General features: G+C 41.0%; 2 protein-coding genes across 2 annotated transcripts; one reads left to right on the top strand and one right to left on the bottom strand.

Annotated features, from left to right (window-relative positions):
- The first annotated feature begins 2,142 nt into the window (after positions 1-2,142).
- slc35b2 (solute carrier family 35 member B2) lies at positions 2,143-8,265 on the top strand. The gene is made up of 4 exons (XM_063901703.1): positions 2,143-2,432; positions 4,396-4,583; positions 4,719-4,879; positions 6,142-8,265. Exons 1-4 carry the CDS (start codon positions 2,413-2,415, stop codon positions 7,072-7,074), a joined length of 1,302 nt encoding a protein of 433 aa, XP_063757773.1. The 5' UTR covers positions 2,143-2,412; the 3' UTR covers positions 7,075-8,265.
- Positions 8,266-13,630: 5,365 nt separating this feature from the next.
- On the bottom strand, positions 13,631-19,312 carry hsp90ab1 (heat shock protein 90, alpha (cytosolic), class B member 1). Its single transcript, XM_063902555.1, has 12 exons — positions 19,109-19,312; positions 17,854-17,997; positions 17,443-17,649; positions 17,175-17,334; positions 16,705-16,838; positions 16,310-16,615; positions 16,060-16,225; positions 15,761-15,951; positions 15,177-15,324; positions 14,774-15,042; positions 13,854-14,187; positions 13,631-13,767 (listed from the first exon to the last, which is right to left on the bottom strand). Exons 2-12 carry the CDS (start codon positions 17,995-17,997, stop codon positions 13,649-13,651), a joined length of 2,178 nt encoding a protein of 725 aa, XP_063758625.1. The 5' UTR covers positions 19,109-19,312; the 3' UTR covers positions 13,631-13,648.
- Between the last annotated feature and the right edge of the window lie 766 nt (positions 19,313-20,078).

The raw sequence follows: 20,078 nt of genomic DNA, 5'->3' as shown, positions 1-20,078 counted from the left end.
ATTAGCCAGCACAATGTCATTCACAGGATGATAATTACACTTGATCTGTGGCGATGATCAATATTTCTTCCGGTCAGGTGAATGGTGCTCTGAGGGTTAGAAAGTGACTGATTAACAAATTCTAGTGACTGCTTCCAAGCAGACAAACCTCTGTGGTAAACAGCTAGAACAAAAGGTTATGAAACTATACCTACTTCCCTATTGAGCCTATGGCCTGAAGCTATTTATGTTGTATTCACAGTGTACAGTGGGTCATCCTAGTGTTGCTAGGGGCTATGTTAAAAACAAAAAGGTGTTGTGAAAAATGGAGATAATCTTTTTCCCTTGTCTCATGATATACTCTTTACCATATGTTCCTATTCTAGATGGGCTGTTTGATTAATGCATCAGTGTTACTGCAATCTCTGATCCTTAATTTGTGTCAAAAACTGGTGGCATTAGTTGTGGGGGTTTTTTGAAAATAGAAATCCTCCAAACATTTAATAATTGTCTCACTTCAGAAGACGTGTATGCAGGTAATTGCTGCTTTTCATCATGTTGGAAATCAAATAATTAGGCTAAATTGTGAAGATCGAGCTCTTTATTGTCATAAGCTTAACAACAACAATGAAGCAGTGGTTGATAATAAAATCTTGGATCTTAATCTCTCATAATACATAATAATACACACAATCTACATTCCTGTTTATATCCCTTCCAACAGGTTTGTTACGTAAGTTTGACCAGAAGAGGAAACAGCACGAAAAACACGTACGATGTACATTTCCACTACAAGTACAGCTCCTGCACACTTTTTGACTCGTCATAGAAGAAAAATGAACAGATTTTTTTTGTTTTTATGCTCACTCCCTGGCTACAGGGCTGTCATCAGTTTGAGCTCCACATGTCAGCAAAGTGTCAAAAGTGTGTATTAAGTCAGTCCTGTTTGCCACTATGTGTGCATTTTAAAGTTGTAGCTGTTTGAGGTTGAACTCTTTAAGTACTTCATGTGTTGTTGGGTGATATCTGGCACAACCTCAAATAGTTTGAAGATGCATGGAAAGTACTTCAGGTCAAAAAATACTAAATCCCTTGTTATCATATGAAGTTACTCTTCATACCACAAATGCTCCTGGAGTTTGGACCTTTATGTAACTGCTTCTTCTCACTCTATTTCCTTGTCTATCACGCCTAAGGTTTGGGACTTTCACCTTTTGAGGACAAAGGGGAGGCAGCAGCAGCGCCGGGTTAAAAACTCTACCTTAGACTGAACCTAGAGCACATCATTATAAACCTTGTATCTAACTATCTACTCTTTTATGAGGATCCTTTTTTTTTATCCCAGAGGGGCAATTTGTTGCTCAGTAAACAGTGATTCAATCACCACACCAAGAAAAGGACAGGTAAGAGTTCACACAAGGATAATAAGATTTTAAAAAGCACGAGTATAAATTAAAATAACAATAAGGAGAGGAATATAGAAGAGATTGAAAATGCCAACAGCATCTAATTTCAAGTGTCAACTTATCAGTAATTCTCCCAAGATATTTGACCATAAAATAAATAATAGCGGGAAGTATCATTTTCCCAAAGTAAGGTATCATTTACTTTATTTTAGACAAATGTATGTCAAAAAAGGAACCAGTTGCACCAGTTACTATAATCATCCACCTCTGTACCATGGTAAGTTTCATAATGGATGAGCAGGGACACTATAACATAATATGTCTTCCTACAAAATGGCACTGACACTCATTTGTATGCAACAAAGTGGTAAGAGGACACACAAAATTTCCTTTTATGATATAATGCATCATGTGCAGCACTTTTTATTTAATTTTACATGTATATAGACTCCTGCATTTACTTGCACATTGGTCTTGCAACATAATCGTGCACTATTTTGTTTCTACTCAGTTTCTTCTTGCACTATTTTTATCTTTTAAAATAAAATCGTATTAAGTCTTGTATTTATTTATATTGCATTGTTGGATGTAACTTGGATATTCAGATTTGAATTTCCATAACTACACTGTAGCTGCTGTGCATATGACAATAAAGCTTTTGAATGTTGACTTGAATGTATCCTGAAATGTGCTCTTCAAATAAACCTGCTTTTTCCCCCTGCAGTTCCTCCTCCACACCGACAGGGTGCAGTGCCGCCGGATGGGTGCTGTGCTCCATCTCCGGCATCCTCCACTGGTGTTGAGCAAAGAAGAGGAGGCTTTTCCTGCTCAAAGTGAACACCTCGGCCATTGAGGATAAGTTGAAGACATCAGAGCAAAAAGACGGCTAGTCCGGAACAAGACAATCCCTTAATAATAATAAGTAATATATCGGTACTCGCCGGACCTTCATGCTCTGTTGCAGCGGGGACGCTTGAGTCAGTCGGCGGGTGTCCTGCGCCAGGTGTCGGGCCACAGAGTGGAGAAAATGCCATCTTTTTCGTGGAGGTAACAGTAGCATCCAAGAGTGAAACCTTAGCTAACTGGAGAAAAAGGCGTGTTAAAGATGAGTTATTGATATGGACAAGCTCGACTGTTTATTTGTTTACTTGTTGTCAGGCTGGCAGTGAAGTCGGTTAACCGTGATTTTCCGTTATTCCCATTAACTGTCAATGTGTCTTATTAAAGTCTGAGAACAACCTGCTGGATGGAGAAACGGGTTGCATATAAAAACTGGTTAATGTTATATTTCCAGTGCACATGTTTTGTTACACGTTATTAACCCAGGAGGGGGAAGTATTCAGATCTTAAGTTAACGCAGAAGTAGAGTAATATATTACATGCTATAATGATTATTGGTGCATTAGAGTGTTGTCAAAGGTGCAGCTAGTTTTAATGAATTGTTATGCTGCAGGGTAGCTTGTGAATTTTACTCCAGGTGCAACTAAAGTCTGATGTACGTGTTGATTTATGTTTCACATCATTAATTGAAATCTGAGAATCTCTGAAATGTAGAAGTACAAACTCATGTAAATACTTCAACATTTTACTTGAGTAAATCTACTTCATTAATAAGCCAGTGGTGTAAAGTAACTACTTTGTTTTGATAGTGGTTAACTTAATTGGTGTCCGAGTTAAGTTAACAACATGACTATACATATTTGTTAACACCCATTAAAGGGGTTTTGATACTGTATGATTAAGTCACGTAATTTGTTGCAACAGCTCTCTGGGTTTTTCCCTCTGCACTGATGTGTTTGTTTACCAGGAATAAATGTCCATACCACACCGTTCAGCAGCCATGTAGTAATAATGACATAGTTGTTAAGATGGATACACTCCATATTATCTGCTGTCATGTATATGTCGTACAACACACTCATTCTCTCCACAGGTATGTTTTTGGCAGCTCTCAGGAATCCTGGGGTTTAGCAGCCTGTGGGTTTGCCGCCCAGCCAGTGCACTGCATTCCTTCATGTAATAAGTTGCTTGTTCACAGCCCAGGTCTCTCTGCAGTCAACTACTGGCCACAGCAGAGTCCCACACAAAGACACTCTGTGTGAGTCAGGCTCACAGCCCCCCTGGGAGGAGGCTCGGCCTCACTTTGAATGGGATACGCACTCAGTGCCACGACAGCAAGTAGCACACCTTTTTGAAAAGAAGACAGGGTTTCATTACAAGTGTCCTTGGTTGAATTATCAATGTTACTTAATATGCTTGTGAGAGTGGGTGCTCTTTTTGTGCAAAAATGGCAGAAAGGACTGTTTTCAGATGGTATGTTTGAATATATTTTGCATCCAGTGATGAACTTCTGTAGAACTCAATGAGGCGACACCTTTGAGTGTGATATTGAATGCATCCATTGTCTGCTAGACGGTTGCATCTTGTAGACTTAGAGGTTTTTTATTAGCAAGCCTACAAGCTGTGCAAAGTGAGAAATACATTTCTTATACAGAAAGGTTTCAGGAAAGATTTCATCAATTAAGTTGCATTATGGGAAGTGTAGGATCTGGAGTTTTTGATGCTTTGCTGCATTGATAATCTTGTCCTTTGCTACACTTTCTTATTTAAAACTTGCTCCTGAAAGTACACCTAACTCTATGGATTCCATAATAATTTAATGGAGGAAAAACTAGTTTATTGAAATGTATGACTAAAAATCTATGTTGTCATATCAATTGAAAGGAAAAAATATTACTTTGCGCTATATGTAAGCTATTGACGTCATGCTCTTGTGTTTTGTATCTCTTCATACTAAGCTGTAAGTCCGGCCTGGACCTGTTAGCTGAGGCTGTAGATTGCTGAACTCGGTTTTCAACTGTCATATTGCCTTTTTTAATATAAATATATTTTTGTTTCAGTTATTGATTGTGAAATACATTTTCTATTTCACAAAAACAGCCTTGTTTATTCTGTCTGTAGGCCTACTTCACAATGTTGTCTGATAAACATTATTGTGTTACCTCTGTAGGGTTTGGCCTGCACTTGTGTTGCTTCTTCTCCCTTCTGCTGTGGCTGCCGAGGAGTCGTCACTACTGGAAGGCTGGCATGATGTGTGGCTCTTCCGCTTCCTCATCAACGTACTAGGATACTCAACCATCATCATCCCTGGCTACTTTCTCATTAGCTACTTCAAGCGCACCAATTATTTAGAAACAGGTTTGTGCTTGTGAGATTCTAACATGGCGATGCATGCCAATTAAAGAACAAAATCTGCTTGTTGTGGTTCCTTCCTGCTCAACCTTATTATCATGTTTATTCTTTAATTTGCATCTTTGTTTTCTTTTCTCTCAGGTAGCGGGATTTGCTTCCCTCTCATAAAGACTTGCGTGTTTGGCAGCGAGGCTAAAACAGGTCTGTTGGATGACGTGTCGGTGGCACCCAGGAACGAGGGTGATTCAGGATCATCGGTGAAACAGGTCGTCAAATTAATCTTCTGTGCGGCTGGGCTTCAGGTAGGGATCCTCCTTAGTAATACACTCATTGAATACGTATAATTACATGTGGTCTAATCCCTGTAATACAATATAATGCTTTTTCTGTTTGCGCAGCCGTAGATAAGGATGTTTTGTGTTTGCTGTATCTGCTGTTGGCCACTTGCAATTTTAAAGGATGCTCAAGTTGAGTTTAGTTAAAGGGAGTTGCCGGTTAAGAGACTCTGAAGGCCAGTACTCAAATTCGCACTCTTCATCAAACTGATCCATCTTTAGGCAGCATTATAATCAATATTTTATACTTGATGAATACATATAATGTTGACGGTTCGCTCCTATTGACAAGACATTATCATCCAACCTTGCACACCGTCAGCTCTACTGAGACTATACTTACACAGAGTCAAGTGGTAATCCTCAAAATAGCATTTAGCATTTAAGTAGCTGGAGAGGAGGTTATGGAGACCAAATCAGAGCTTTAGGTGGCAAGACATACGACGACAAATGAATGCTTATGTTGGTCCATGCCTGTTTTATGCGTAATTAGGGACAAATGATAATTCATCAACTCCAAGCCATGCAGGGATGGGAACATTACACTGTTTTGGCCCCATGGTTTGACCTGGGATGAAGTTTATTAATTATAAATATTTACAACAGGGATTTCAAAAAACATTATAATTTATTGACGTACAAAACCTCTTTATTATGCTCCTCTCAAACCCACCAGCCTTTAGTCAAACTGCATTCATTTTATCTTGCTGTAAAACATACTTCATTCCAACTCAATAGAAACAAACTACAGCTCAAAACCACCTTTTTACGTTTGTTCACTGTTCCACAATCATCAAAAAAAACCTGTATATACACGCTTCATTTGAGTTGTTAAAGGTCTAAGGTTCAGATGTTTGAGTAAGCTAGATTAAATGGATATCCTCAAAAGTTGTTTTTTTTTTTTATAACGCTCCATCCTTGTGTCTCCTCAGACAGCGTGTAATTGCATTTGGCAGAAGGACATATCCTAGCAATTACTTTTAGGTTTGACACCACAACAATAAATAATGCAAGATGCAAACAGGCAACAACCAGGTTGTTAGAAAGGGGTCCAATTGCAGGCAAGATAGAGAGGAGGAATGGTTTATATATCTCTCCTGGTACAAATATCTAGGTTTTATGTTACAAAATACTCTCTGCTCAAAATCTACCTTCAGTGCTCAACGTTTCAACAGAACTGCAATTGCTTAAAAAATATAATATAAATGAAGTACATTTTCTTATCTCAGGTATCGTACCTGACATGGGGAGTCCTGCAGGAGAGGGTGATGACGCGCTCGTACGGAGCCAAGACTCCAGAAGAGGAGGGCGAGAAATTCACGGACTCTCAGTTCTTGGTCTTCATGAACCGCATCCTGGCTCTGACCGTGTCGGGCCTGTGGTGCCTCATGTTCAAGCAACCTCGCCACGGAGCGCCCATGTACAAGTACTCCTTCGCCTCGCTCTCTAACATCATGAGCAGCTGGTGCCAGTACGAGGCCCTCAAGTACATCAGCTTCCCCACTCAAGTCCTGGCCAAGGCCTCCAAGGTCATTCCTGTCATGCTCATGGGTAAGATCGTCTCCCACAAGAGCTACGAGTACTGGGAATACTTCACCGCTGTGCTGATCTCACTGGGTGTCAGCATGTTCCTGCTGTCGAGCACGCCTAGCAAGCACCCGTCCAACGTCACAACATTCAGCGGGGTCGTCATCCTCATCGGCTACATCGTCTTCGACAGCTTTACCTCCAACTGGCAGGACAACCTGTTCAAGTACAAGATGTCGTCGGTGCAGATGATGTTCGGGGTCAACCTGTTCTCCTGCCTCTTCACCGTCGGCTCGCTGCTGGAGCAGGGGGCCTTCTTTGACTCGGTGGCCTTCATGACGCGCCACTCCGAGTTCGCCTTTCACGCAGTCTTGCTGTCCGTGTGCTCAGCATGCGGCCAGCTCTTCATCTTCTACACCATCAGCCAGTTTGGTGCCGCGGTCTTCACCATCATCATGACCCTGCGACAAGCCATCGCCATTCTCCTCTCCTGTTTCCTCTACGGTCACGCAGTCACCATGGTAGGTGGATTTGGTGTCGCCGTAGTTTTCTTGGCACTTTTCTTACGGGTGTATGCACGTAGCCGCATGAAGTCAGGCCGGAGGTTAGCGCTGCCACTCGGACAGAAGGTGTAGCACTCTGTGTCTCACGAAACTGGGAACTGGGACCACGTTTTCTGTGGTACTTTTTGGGTCTATTTGTGTGTATCTATTGTTCTTTTTTTTAAATGTTCTTTTCCATGGGTTTTTGTTTTCCTTAGCAATGGTACAGAAAGGGATTTTGCAGTTTTGACTCTTACACCAAGTTGACCCCGAGGGGTTCATGTGATTTGTCAGGTCAGCAGTCACAGAAGTTTTGAGTGCCTGTAAGATTGTCTTATACACGAGTCCCAGACCATGAACTTTGCAAACTGCCTGTTCACCTCTTTCACACTTAAACAGTAGAATATTTTTCCAAAAAAAACGTACGTGGCTTGTGCAGCCAATTACAGGTCACTGTGACCCTGAAAAATGTATGAGCTGTATGGGTAAGCATTAAGTTCGAAGCGGTTATACGGTTGGTTTCAGTCTGCAACCTCAATGCAGGATGCCACTAAACCCTCTGAATCCTACACTCCTTTTAAAATGTATCCCAAGTATTTGAACACTTATTATCTGTTGATTTATCTTTCAGTCGCAATAGCCAGATGCTTAATCTCACAGTCCTCCATGTTGGAGAGCAGGGGCCTTTATGTGTCTTAATGAGGGATTTTATCTTGTAAAGCTGCAAACAGCCGGAAACATGTCGTGCACATGGATCCATCATTTTACGGTTTATTAACATGTTCCACGTGCGACCAGCTTTAAGAGACGGTGTTAAACTACAGTTAATAAAGAGCGCACGACTTACAAACGGTATCATTTTACCCCGACATCGCTGAAACCAGATGCTGCTGTGGGTACTTTTTTGCACGGCATTATTTTAAGATTTTTTTGTTGTTGTCTCGACACAGATTTTACTTCATGTTTTAACTTGGAGCTAAAAAGTCTTGTAAATATATCTCTTTAGTCATTGTTTATTTTCCAACTTGTCTGTTGTGTACTTTTGTAAAAGGACTGCTTCATGTGTTTTCACCGTTACATACGAATGTTCGGAGGACTGATCATGATGATGGTGGTGGTAATGATGTGGTCGTTACCATCATGAGCATGTGAAGATAATGTAGACCCAGGGAGGAGTCAGCAGAACAGAGAGCTTACAAGGGAAATGCAATGTTACTGGTACCTTGTTTTTATCATACTTTTTCCTCTGGTAACTGGATTAATAATAAAAGCATATTAAATTAACTTAACGCTTTGAAATGAAGATGTTTTATTGTAGTGTTTCACACTGTTTGTGGATTCGCCTCACGCTTGGTGCTGTTTGCTTTGCAGATAACACAATAACCTTGTGTATGTATAATTTTGTTATGCACAGCCTGCAACTGAAAGTAATTAATGGTAGTATAAATGACTCTGCTAACAAACTAAATGAAAGAGCAGACCATTTTAACAACTGTGGAACTTTAAAGCACCATAAAGAAGCTAGTAAAATAACAAAATGATCAAATAACCAAAGAAATGACTTCAGCTGTGCTTAAAGGTCCCCTATTCTACTCTTTCCCAACAATATATTATAGGTCTCAGATATATATAAAACATGTCTCTGAAGTGTTTGGCTTGAAATACCCAACAGATCGTGCGTTGCAGCATGCCATAAACCCCTCTGTTTCAGCCCTGTTTTAAGTGCTGATTCTGTGTCTGTAGCTTTAAATGCAAATGAGCATCTGCTGGCCACGCCCCTCTGCGAGGTGATTGGCTTAAAAAAACACAATGGCGCTCTCGGGGGAGATTCAGGTGATAAGATGGACGGGTGTTACCTTGGTTGGTTATGGGCTAATGGTTCGGCAACCCTTAAAAAACTTGTGACATCACAAAGAGGCGTAAATCTGATCATTTTCACACTTGTTTTTACATACAGGTGCATCTCAATACATTAGAATATCGTGGAAAAGTTCATTTATTTCATTAACTCAATAAAAAAGTGTAACTCTTATATTATATGGATATATTACACACAAAGGGAAATCTTTCAAGCCTTTATTTGTCTTAATCTTGATGACTACAGCTTACAGCTAATGAAAACCCCAAAATCAGTATCTCAGAAAATTTGAATATTGTGTAAAAGTTCAATATTGTAGACTCACGGTGTCACTGTAATCAGCTAATTCACTCAAAACACCTGCAAAGGTGTCGTGAGCCTTTAAATGGTTTCTCAATCTGGTTCAGTAGACTGCACAGTCAGTGTAAATGGATCAGGACAAAAAGAGAGGGAATCTTTTTCCAAGTTTCTGAATCTCTTAGCACAGATGTTACAACAATTTATGAATAGATAGCATGAAAAAATGGATTTTGCGTAATAGGTGATATAGGTGTTCATTAGGGTTCATCCTCTGAGAGTAGGTAGAACATTTTTAGTTCCATCAACATTCGGTGGGACTGACAATGCTAGTTTGCAATGCAATTACACCCAAGTTTCTCCCTTAGGTGTAACGTGTTGAGATGGTGTGGTTAAGTCTATACACAGTTTTGTTTTTTTACTGTCTTGGACCAATAAGTTGAATTTTGCAGGAATTTTCAGAGCCGTTTTCAAGGGTGTAAAGGGCCCCCAAATAGAGTTGGGTGTCATCGGCAAAAGGCTTTAGTAATACTAGGTTACTCACGAGATCCTCTCGTTCCAGTCTTATCAAGAAAATATGTTATTTTCGAAACAAAGCTGCTCTTTGCAAATACTGATTCATAAACAAGACCTCTGTAATGATTCACTGAAGAGCGTATTTGACTGTGAAGTGTGTGAAACAGTTTCCCCCTGTTTTATTGATCTCACAGCTGCTCAATGGGGGAATTTCCCCGCACATCTCATTTCACAACGTCCTACACCCCGTAAGGTTTAGAGCAGTGCGTCATGATGTGCGCATCTGCAGTCCTCTTTTCAAATAATACAAAGGACAAATCAAAAGTATGTGGAGGTGAGAGAGGCCGCAGACATGCAGACCCCCCAGTTTCAGCCCCAACAACCAGTCACTGCAGGCTCTCGATCTGACTGCTGGGATGGATGAGTGTTTTCTTATTGTAACTCGTAATAGCAAGCGTGAGGAGCTGACTGTTTTTGGCATAACTCGGGAGCTTCCAGAAACTGTTTTAGTTTTGTTCAAATGTCACAGAGCAGCTGGGATGAAGGAGGAGTTCTGGCTTTGTCAAAGGCGTGAAAGTTAGACATGTTGGTTGGTACATAACCTTCTTGCTGAAAGCTAGATGACATTTGAAGATTAACCGTTGTCTCAGACCCGAGACCTCTTTGGCCACACATTTTTCGATCATCTTGGGTGTGTAAATGCGAATAACGAACATTTAGGCAAGGGTATGAGATCCTATTTGCTCAATTTAAGCTCCTACAATAGGTTTATAATAAACTGCCTCGTGAAAATAAAGACAAGTATACTCTTAAGGGGGAAAATTGCACAATTTTAACCCACTGAAAGACATTTATTGATTATGTTGCTGTCAACAGGCCTTGCATAAATTACAAAATCTAAGTTTTTACTATTTTACAGCAGATTGAGCCATTACTATAAAATGGAGCCATGCTAGCTGTTTGCAGTCTTTGTGCTAAGCTAAGTTAGCAGGCCGCAAGCGCTAGTTTTATTACTTATTTAAAACTAAAAATGCTTGCTATCAGACTTATCAACCTTATCAATCTCGATTGGAACAAGGAAGACGGAGTGTGGACTGATACTGGATAGGAGCCAGATCACCTCCTGGGCTCCTGCCGAGGTGCCCTTGAGCAAGGCACCGAACCCCCAACTGATCCCTGGCGCCGGCTACAATGGCTGCCTCTCCGCTCTGGATCCTCTCGTTGCATGTGCACGTGTCCATATAACTGTGTTCATTTGTATGTGAATATGCAACTGTGTGCGTGTGTGGAAAACTGCATTTCTCCTTCGGGGGTTTGATAAAGGTCCATTCTTATCATCAGCAGTGAACTTCTGCTTTTAATAGTTTTTGGGGTTTAAAACCAGCAGCAATGAGACCACAGCGACACTTTTCTAACCTTTACCCCCGCACTCCTTTACTGTACATGTGGAAAACAAACACAGTGTGGCCGTGTGTGAATCTCACACCTCGCCTGAAAACGTTTTCGTGGCTTTCTGCATACTTTATGATACATTCTTTATTTTTCTTCATCTTGCTTCCTTCCTATATAATGTGGGTGTTGAAATCATGTTCCTGTCTTTAGTATTTACCAATTGCTGTCAAATGTGAGAAGTAACACTACGTCTAATGGAATCAACAACGTGGTTTCAGTTGTTTCTGACGTCTTACAATGTAAATGTCCTGGATACCTGATACTGCTCTTTTGCACACAGGCCTGCAGGATGGAGTGATTCCAACATATACTGTGGACTGAACTACATCTTCTTACTACCTAATTTGTCTTGAGTGAATACCAAACGCACTAACACACTAATATACATTGTCACAAAGTCACTATTAAATATGCAGACAGAGACAGGAAGGGTAGAACACATTGTAACAGATGTATGTCACTAAGCCACAAAAACAGGGAGGATAGGGGACAGGATACAAAGGTCAAAAGCACAGTGTCACCGCAAGCGAATGGTACACACTAGCCCACCGAGTAACACACACACACACACACACACACACACACACACACACACACACACAAACACACACGCACAGCAGATTTACATACAGAGCAGATTTACACACAGGAGTCAAATGTTTCCACAGGAAGTCTTTTGTTGTAACAAGGGCTATTCGCACCACATGCACCTTTAATTATATAAGGGAAGCCTGCGCTGACTCTTGATGAAATTAACCAGGAAATGTTCCATCAGGTGAAACAAACTGAGTCTTTGGTACATTTAACCAATAAGAACATTTCCTACACGTCAGTTTTGCACTTTTTCCTCTTCGGTTACTCTTCTAATTGCTGCAAATAAAAACAAACATATAGATCCTCAATATTTATGCACTTTTACTGTGTGCACTTTTGGTTCAAGACATCCGAATCCTGTCTAACCAAGATTGTTACATTACTATCTAGATCGTATTGTAAGACTGTAACCTAAACTATTTGCATCGTTGAAATATAAATGTTAAAACGTCCTTTTTTTATCTTCTTTATATAGTGTATAGTATACACTCAAATTTCCCCACAGGGATTAAGAAAGGTTCATGTTATCTTGTCTTCTTGCACAGGGATATTATTTGGTCAGTTCTCTTCTTTAATGCAAATGATTTGAAGACTAACAAAACTAAAGCGGTGGTCACGTTAAACAGGCGTTAAAGGTGTCAAAAGAATTGTAAATATCAGCATGTTTCTGAATGACACAGCAGAAGTTCCCCCACTATCACTTTGAATAGTGTATGCGTGTGTGTGTGTGTGTGGGGGGGGGGACGACAGACACCCACACTTCACTGTTTTTACTGATGAGAATAACAGAGATGCACCACCCCCTCAGACTTGTACGAAACACATGACTTACAGGAACCTACCTGCTTTACATTTCCCCAAAAGAGCTCAACCTCACTGGTTGAAGAAAGTCTCTGATTCTGTGAAATGGCCGTATTTTACAATCTGATTTTACCATGTGACACATTTATGTTCATTGGCTGTATTGTTTTGGCTTACTGTGAAAGTCAAAAACCACATTTGTGAATGAACCAGTATTTCTCAGTTCCTGAAGTGTGACATGTTTGTATTACACCAATTGCTCATGTCCAACATAATGCAATTCAGTTCTAATTTCAGGTTAGAGTCCATTGAGGATAATGTGTGATTTGGAAATTAACAAAGCACTTCAAGTTAAAAAGCAGATGTAAACATTTTACCTTCATTTCAGGCCGTATCAAGTTTCAAAGGAATTTACAAAAACCTTTGCCATCCCAATTTCCTAACTAAACTAATACACCTTTAGTGTAAGTGCATTACATTTCTCTGAAGACCGTCACTATCATTTCGTATTAGCTGGAGCATGTCTCCACCTAGCGGCCACTTCGATAAGTCAAACACATCTTCCAGCCTTAAGTTAACCGTCAGCAGTTTACTTTCATTAAGCGTTTTTCCTGTTGTTGTAAATCATGACATTGGCTTATGTAAAAACATCCTTTTGTAAAGATTTTGCAAAGCGAGCTAATGACATTAATAAGTAGAACCAAGACAAGATATAGGTATTACATCTTTTAATTTTTTGCAAAACAAGACTTGGAATACAGACAAGCCTGGACTCAGGCAAAGGAATCTTACAGTCCTCTCTCCATGCAGCGTGCAGTGTTGCACATGAGCAGAACCCACACCCTCCAGACCTGATCTGATATGGAATGTACCATTCCCATGTTCACACATAACCGCTCCAACATTTAAAACTCAGTGCAACAGGGTACTCTTAAAACACATGTGTTGCCACCATGAACTTATTACAGCAAAAACCAAAACTGCGTTTCTCATAACGGCCTTGCAGAGTAATGCTCCGTACGCAAGAGCAACATTGGTCCACCAAACAACATGAATGACTAATTGTTTTGCAGTTACTGCAGTTTAAAGGATGAACAATTGAAAAGTGAGGCTAAAGTGTTAGAAATCTTGGGGGGGGGGGGGGTTGGTTTAATCGACTTCTTCCATGCGTGATGCATCATCTTCGCCTTCTCCTTCTAGGGGAGGGATCTCATCTGGGATGGCTGTTGAGGTAGCCTCCTCAATGGGGACATCGTCGTCATCGATACCTACAGGAACAAGAACATTTGTTAGGGATTTATTAAAGTAACAGGCACGTAAACAAATACCATTAATGATCTGCAGCGTTTCTTACCCAGTCCGAGCTTGATCATTCTGTAGATGCGGTTGGAGTGGGTCTGTGGGTCGTCCAGGGAGAAGCCTGAGGACAGCAGGGCGGTTTCGAACAGCAGGATGACCAGGTCCTTCACGGCCTTGTCGTTCTTGTCAGCGTCGGCCTTCTGTCTCAGAGTCTCCACGATGGGGTGGTCAGGGTTGATCTCCAGGTGTTTCTTGGCCATCATGTAGCCCATGGTGGAGTTGTCCCTGAGTGCCTGGGCCTTCATGATCCTCTCCATGTTGGCCGTCCAGCCGTAAGTGCTTGTCACGATGCAGCAGGGTGAGGACACCAGTCTGTTGGACACGGTCACCTGGAAGAGACGGCAGACATTAGAATAAGCAAAAAACATGCAAAGTGTTTTAACTGCAGGCGGATTCCAAAAGTCAAGTTAATCAAACCCATGCAGAACAGTCATGTTAGAAAAAAGGCTCAACACACCAACCAGCATGGCAAACTTAACCAAATCTGAACATCTAGTAAACAGACCAATTTAAATACACTTTAAAAGCAGGCAATACAAATTCAACAGGCATTTGTTAGAGCACACTCTTAAGTTATATTTTCAAAAAACCCATCTGTAAATCAAAAACTCATTCAGGACGGACTCTAGGGGCCTACTTGTAGCTGTATCAGACTCACCAGAATACATAAGGACCAGTTAGAGCACCTGTTGCCAAACAAAACACCATCAGCTGCCGTTACAAGCACTGCAACTATGAATAGTGTTTTTATTCACTTGATGTAATCATCGATTGACCTTTGCTGAATCTAATGTCTGAAGTCAAACATTACTGAAGAGCCGAGGGAGCGCAAGCGTCTGTACATGTGGATTGACCCTTTCCGATACTAATCATCTTCGTTTGCAACATGAATCTCGGCTCAATAAGAACACTGACCTTCTCCACTTTCTTGTCAAGGATCTCCTTCATGAGCTTGCAGAGGTTCTCAAACTTGGCCTTATCTTCTTCCATCTTTTTCTTCTCCTCCTCATCCTCGGGCAGCTCCAGACCCTCCTTGGTGACAGACACCAGGCTCTTGCCGTCGAACTCCTTCAGCTGCTGGACGCAGTACTCGTCAATGGGCTCCGTCATGTACAGGACCTCAAAGCCACGCTTGCGGACTCGCTCGACAAAGGCAGAGTTGGCAACCTGATCCTTGCTTTCACCTAACAAAGTCATGGAAATGATCAGTTTTATTTATTCGTTTAAGTAAAATACTATATTTCATTTCCCATATGAAGCCTAATTTTTTTCTTGTCTTTAATCATCAAAAATCTGTTTTCCTTGGAGACAAACTCACCAGTAATGTAGTAGATGGACTTCTGGTTCTCTTTCATGCGGGTTACGTACTCCGTGAGGGAGGTGGTCTCATCTCCAGACTGGGAGCTGTGGTACAGCAGCAGCTCGGACAGCTTCTTGCGGTTTTGAGAGTCCTCGTGGATTCCCAGCTTCAGAGGGAGAGATTGACAAAATTAAGATTACATGCTCATTTCAAAAACCCATAGCCCAGAAGCCTCTAACACAACGCAAAATATAGATTACCCAGCTGAATGGGCTTTTAGTACGACACTCGTCATACAGCATCACTAAAGCATGTGATCTACAGCACTAAGTGACTACGGCACAGTGGTATGTACACTACTGGCTGATTATGTACAAAAGGACAATACTGCAACTATTCATAAGCCATGTGAATTTCAAAATGACTGGCCAGTGGTAGCTCTACCTGCACTGCCTTATAAAAGCTATAAGGTACCACTACATGAAATAACAAAAAGTTAACCTCATCAATCCATGGAGATGCACTGAAGACAAAGAGTGCATTATGAAAGATGGGACTTGGCAGTAAAGCGTGTGTGTAGTTGGATTTAAACAATGCAATACCTTGAGGTTCTTGGAGAAACCTTCGTAGAACTTCTTGTAGTTCTCCTTGTCCTCTGCCAGCTCGATGAAGAGCTCCAGACACTTCTTGACGATGTTCTTGCGAATGACCTTCAGGATCTTGCTCTGCTGCAGCATTTCTCTGGAGATGTTGAGGGGCAGATCTTCAGAGTCGACCACACCACGGACAAAGTCTGGAGATGAAAGAAAAACATTGATATTGGAATACTCGAAGCATTTCATGCAGCGTTTGTATACATTTAAAGAAACAGCTATTGTAGTGACACTTATTGTGAACCTACTCAGGTACTCCGGGATGATCTCTTCACAGTTGTCCATGATAAAGACTCTCCTGACGTACAGCTTGACATTATTCTTCTTCTTCTTGTTCTCAAAGAGGTCGAAGGGTGCACGGCGGGGAATAAAGAGCAGGGCCCTGAACTCCAGCTGGCCCTCCACTGAGAAGTGCTGTAAAGAAGAAAAATAAAATCACTTAGTTTTACTACAGTCACATATTAACCCTTAAACAGCTGCTTGTGTTGCATGCTTTACCTTGACAGCCAGGTGATCCTCCCAGTCGTTGGTCAGACTTTTGTAGAACTCGCCATACTCTTCATTTGTGATGTCGTCGGGGTTCCTGGTCCAGATGGGCTTGGTCTTGTTCAGCTCCTCCTCGTCGATGTACTTCTCCTTGATCTTCTTTTTCTTCTTCTTGTCCTTGTCTTTGGAGTCCTCTTCATCGTCTGAGCCCACATCCTCGATCTTTGGCTTGTCCTCACCCTCTTCTTTCTCCTCCTTCTCTGCCTTTTCCTCTTCTGCCTCGTCGTCACTGATCTCCTTCTCGCGCTCCTTCTCCACCTGCAAATCATAAAGAGTTTAACGATACGCAAACGGTTTAAACCCGTCAAAAAAGAAGAAAAAAAGCCCAGATGCAATAGAATACTTACAAACAGGGTGATGGGGTAACCAATGAACTGAGAGTGCTTCTTGACAATTTCCTTGATCCTCTTTTCCTCAATGTATTCTATCTGGTCCTCCTTCAGGTGCAGGATGATCCTTGTTCCACGGCCAATGGGCTCGCCTGCGCATAGAATTGAACAGTCATGAGCAAAATAAAAAATGTCTTTGTTAAGAGAATGAAAGAGCTTGGCTATAGAACTAAATAAGAGTCAAGTAGCACACTACGCAAATAAAAATATTCTGCAATGTTACTGAATGCCAAAAGTTGACACCAAATAAAATGTGAGCAAGGTCACATTTTCAGGCTTCCCCTAAGATTGGCAGCAATAAGTTGAATGATGCAAACATATGCACTAGCATGTGTAAATTACATAATCAAAAGGTTTTGTAAATAGCAGATAAGGTCAAATTTTAATCTCAACTGCTTTTATTTTTGCATCTGTGTGGGAACACTCACCGGTGTCAACCTTGACTGTGAAGGAACCTCCGGCAGAGGATTCCCAGACGTACTGCTCATCGTCATTGTGTTTGGTGATGACAACAACCCTTTCCGCAGTCAGGTAGGCAGAGTAGAAACCCACACCAAACTGACCGATCATGGAAATGTCAGCTCCAGCCTAGAAGGAACACAGAACATTTAAAACCTTTGTATAGAGTAGCATTTAGGTCTAATACGGACGTTACAGTTTTTTTCCTGGATTCAAAATCCTGTTCCGCTGTAGTACCTGCAGGGCCTCCATGAAGGCTTTAGTGCCAGACTTGGCGATGGTACCCAGGTTGTTAATGAGGTCAGCCTTGGTCATGCCGATTCCAGAGTCGATGAGGGTCAGGGTACGCTCAGCTTTGTTGGGGATGATTTCAATTTTCAGATCCTTGCCACTGTCCAGCTTGGTGGGGTCAGTCAAGCTTTCATAGCGAATTTTGTCCAAAGCCTTAAAAACAAATAAAAAAAAACACATCAAGAATTTTGGTATCATTTTGAAGCATGCAGGAGCCTATTCATTTTTTAAATCATATTTATGACTGGTGCCACAACATGCATTTATTCAAGGTTCTGTTAAAAGTAATATCATGCATGTATGTATGCATCCATCCGTAAAAAAAAAAAACCCAATGCATTTTTCCTGCAAACTTACATCAGAGGCGTTAGAGATCAACTCCCTGAGGAAGATCTCTTTGTTGGAATAGAAGGTGTTGATGATCAGGGACATCAGCTGAGCAATCTCTGCCTGAAAGGCAAAGGTCTCAGCCTCCTCCTCTTGGTGCATTTCTTCAGGCATCTGCACAAAAAGGAAATCATGTAATTTATTAACATGCAGCCATACGAGCTATAAAAAAAGGGTACACCATATGCATATCTTAATATACATACACACCAATTAATCAAATACTAGACAAACATAGACCTTGCAAGGCTAAAATGCTGTTTGTTATCGTTAGATTCCTTTCACTTTCATTGGCCCACACAACGGGATCATCATTTCTATTCACAAGCTAGTTTCGTAAAAGTGGGACAGCTGCCATAGGGTTGCTACAAATCAGCGGAAGTAGCCATTAGCCAACATGGCGTCCACTGACAGACAATGGATTCCGCAAACACGTGCTGAGGTACGGCTACAGAGGAAATTAAGAACATGGTCAGGGAATACGGCACTATACATTAAATTGTAAATACAACATTAATGAGGTGTAACGTTAAAAGCGTCTGAGCAACGACGAGCACTCTGCCGTTAGTATAAAGACGCTTTGTCCGGGGGGAAAAAAAGCCCAAACAATGACATTTAAGGTAGTGTAGAGCGAAAGTCCAACAGCAATATGCACAAAAAGAAGCCTTCATTCAATATTGGTTGGCCTAGTCGAATTGACGTTAGGTGAAAACAGTTGACGCAAAGGAGAGAACCGTTAACGGTCGCTTAACGGCTATATCATCGGGATTTAGCGTCAAATGTATAGTTGTGAACGAGTTGCTATATAAATGAAGGAATGTTTTTTTAATCTGGCTAAATCGTATCAAATTTTTAATCATTATGGTGTTAAATTAACCCGAGTCACCGTTCTTATCTTCACCACACCTGCTTTAGTGAAACCCAAGCCCGGCCTTATAGTGCGGCAAAGTGTCGCATATATTCACCATTCAGCATCGAACATTGTATCATAGACGAAAATACTAGTAAGAAGTTACCATTATACAACATGAGAGAGAGAAAACGGGTTGAAAATGAAAATGCTAGCTGTAGACCACGTTCTGAAGCTAAGGTTATCGTCGTGACTCATATGAGCTCTGATCGTGGTTATATCCAGTCGTAGTTTAGTGATGGTGACTTAGCAGAAAACACGTATTGAAGAGGGGAAAATGTTATTCTTATCCAAGCAAACCTCTGGTGTACATACCTTGTTTATTCCGTTGACTCTTCTTGAATAAAATGCAACCAATTTGTAGTCCCTTCTGCTCTCTGACGCAGGGAAATGGAAAGGGACTTCCTTTTAATAGACCGGAATCTTTATACACAATCGTTTCAGTGTGCGGCGATATCACTCCGCGGTGCACCATCCGCACTAGATGAACCAGTCTGGTTAGAAAACGGCCAAAACCGGCTGATAAGGACTTAAAACAAATGGGATTGTTGACATGTATTTGTCTTTGTGTGAAGAGGTTTAAAAACATACTATTTTTATATTATTAGGCTTTACGTCTTTAATAGAGTTTGATCAAATAAAATTCAATGGAGTGCAATACAATGTATTACATCTCAAGAAAATCCTCTAGGTGGTGTGCATTCGTTGGCAATTGTAGTAAGAATTCAAGTCTAATATGTATTAAGTTTAATAAGCCAAAGTGTATCCAACACTGGTGGTTAAAGTACAATTTATATCATATAAAATACTGCAATAAACCAACAGTCAGTGCACATCTCATCATTGCTGCCATCTTGTGGTAGTTTATTATTCAAAGGATAGTTCTAGATGGATCGTGGATATACCATATTTTAGATGACCGATTAGGCTCCATAGCTACTGCCCTATTTTATCAAAACAGCAATACCTTAACTGATCTGATAATTACATTCAAACAAAACCTGAGCTACATCGTTTATTTCATAGAAAAGAGTGAGGGTCTTTTTTTATCTGATGGAGGGATATTCCCAACAAGGAGGGTGTGCTTCGTTTCTTCTAGCACTTTCCATGAAAAACCCGCCTAAAGTGACGTCACGGCGGGTCAGATGCAGCCCATGATGCGGTCCTCGCTGCACAGCTGCTTTCACGGTTCCTACAACAAAAACACCATGGTAACCAACGCTTTAACATTCTAAAGCCCATTAAAGTATGTTTATACATTTATTACAATAGTACGGGTACCAAT

The sequence above is a fragment of the Eleginops maclovinus genome, chromosome 15 (assembly GCF_036324505.1).
Source record: "Eleginops maclovinus isolate JMC-PN-2008 ecotype Puerto Natales chromosome 15, JC_Emac_rtc_rv5, whole genome shotgun sequence".
Classification (NCBI taxonomy): domain Eukaryota; kingdom Metazoa; phylum Chordata; class Actinopteri; order Perciformes; family Eleginopidae; genus Eleginops; species Eleginops maclovinus.
Note: the sequence above shows the minus strand (reverse complement) of the source record. Positions and strands in the feature narration are given on the sequence as shown.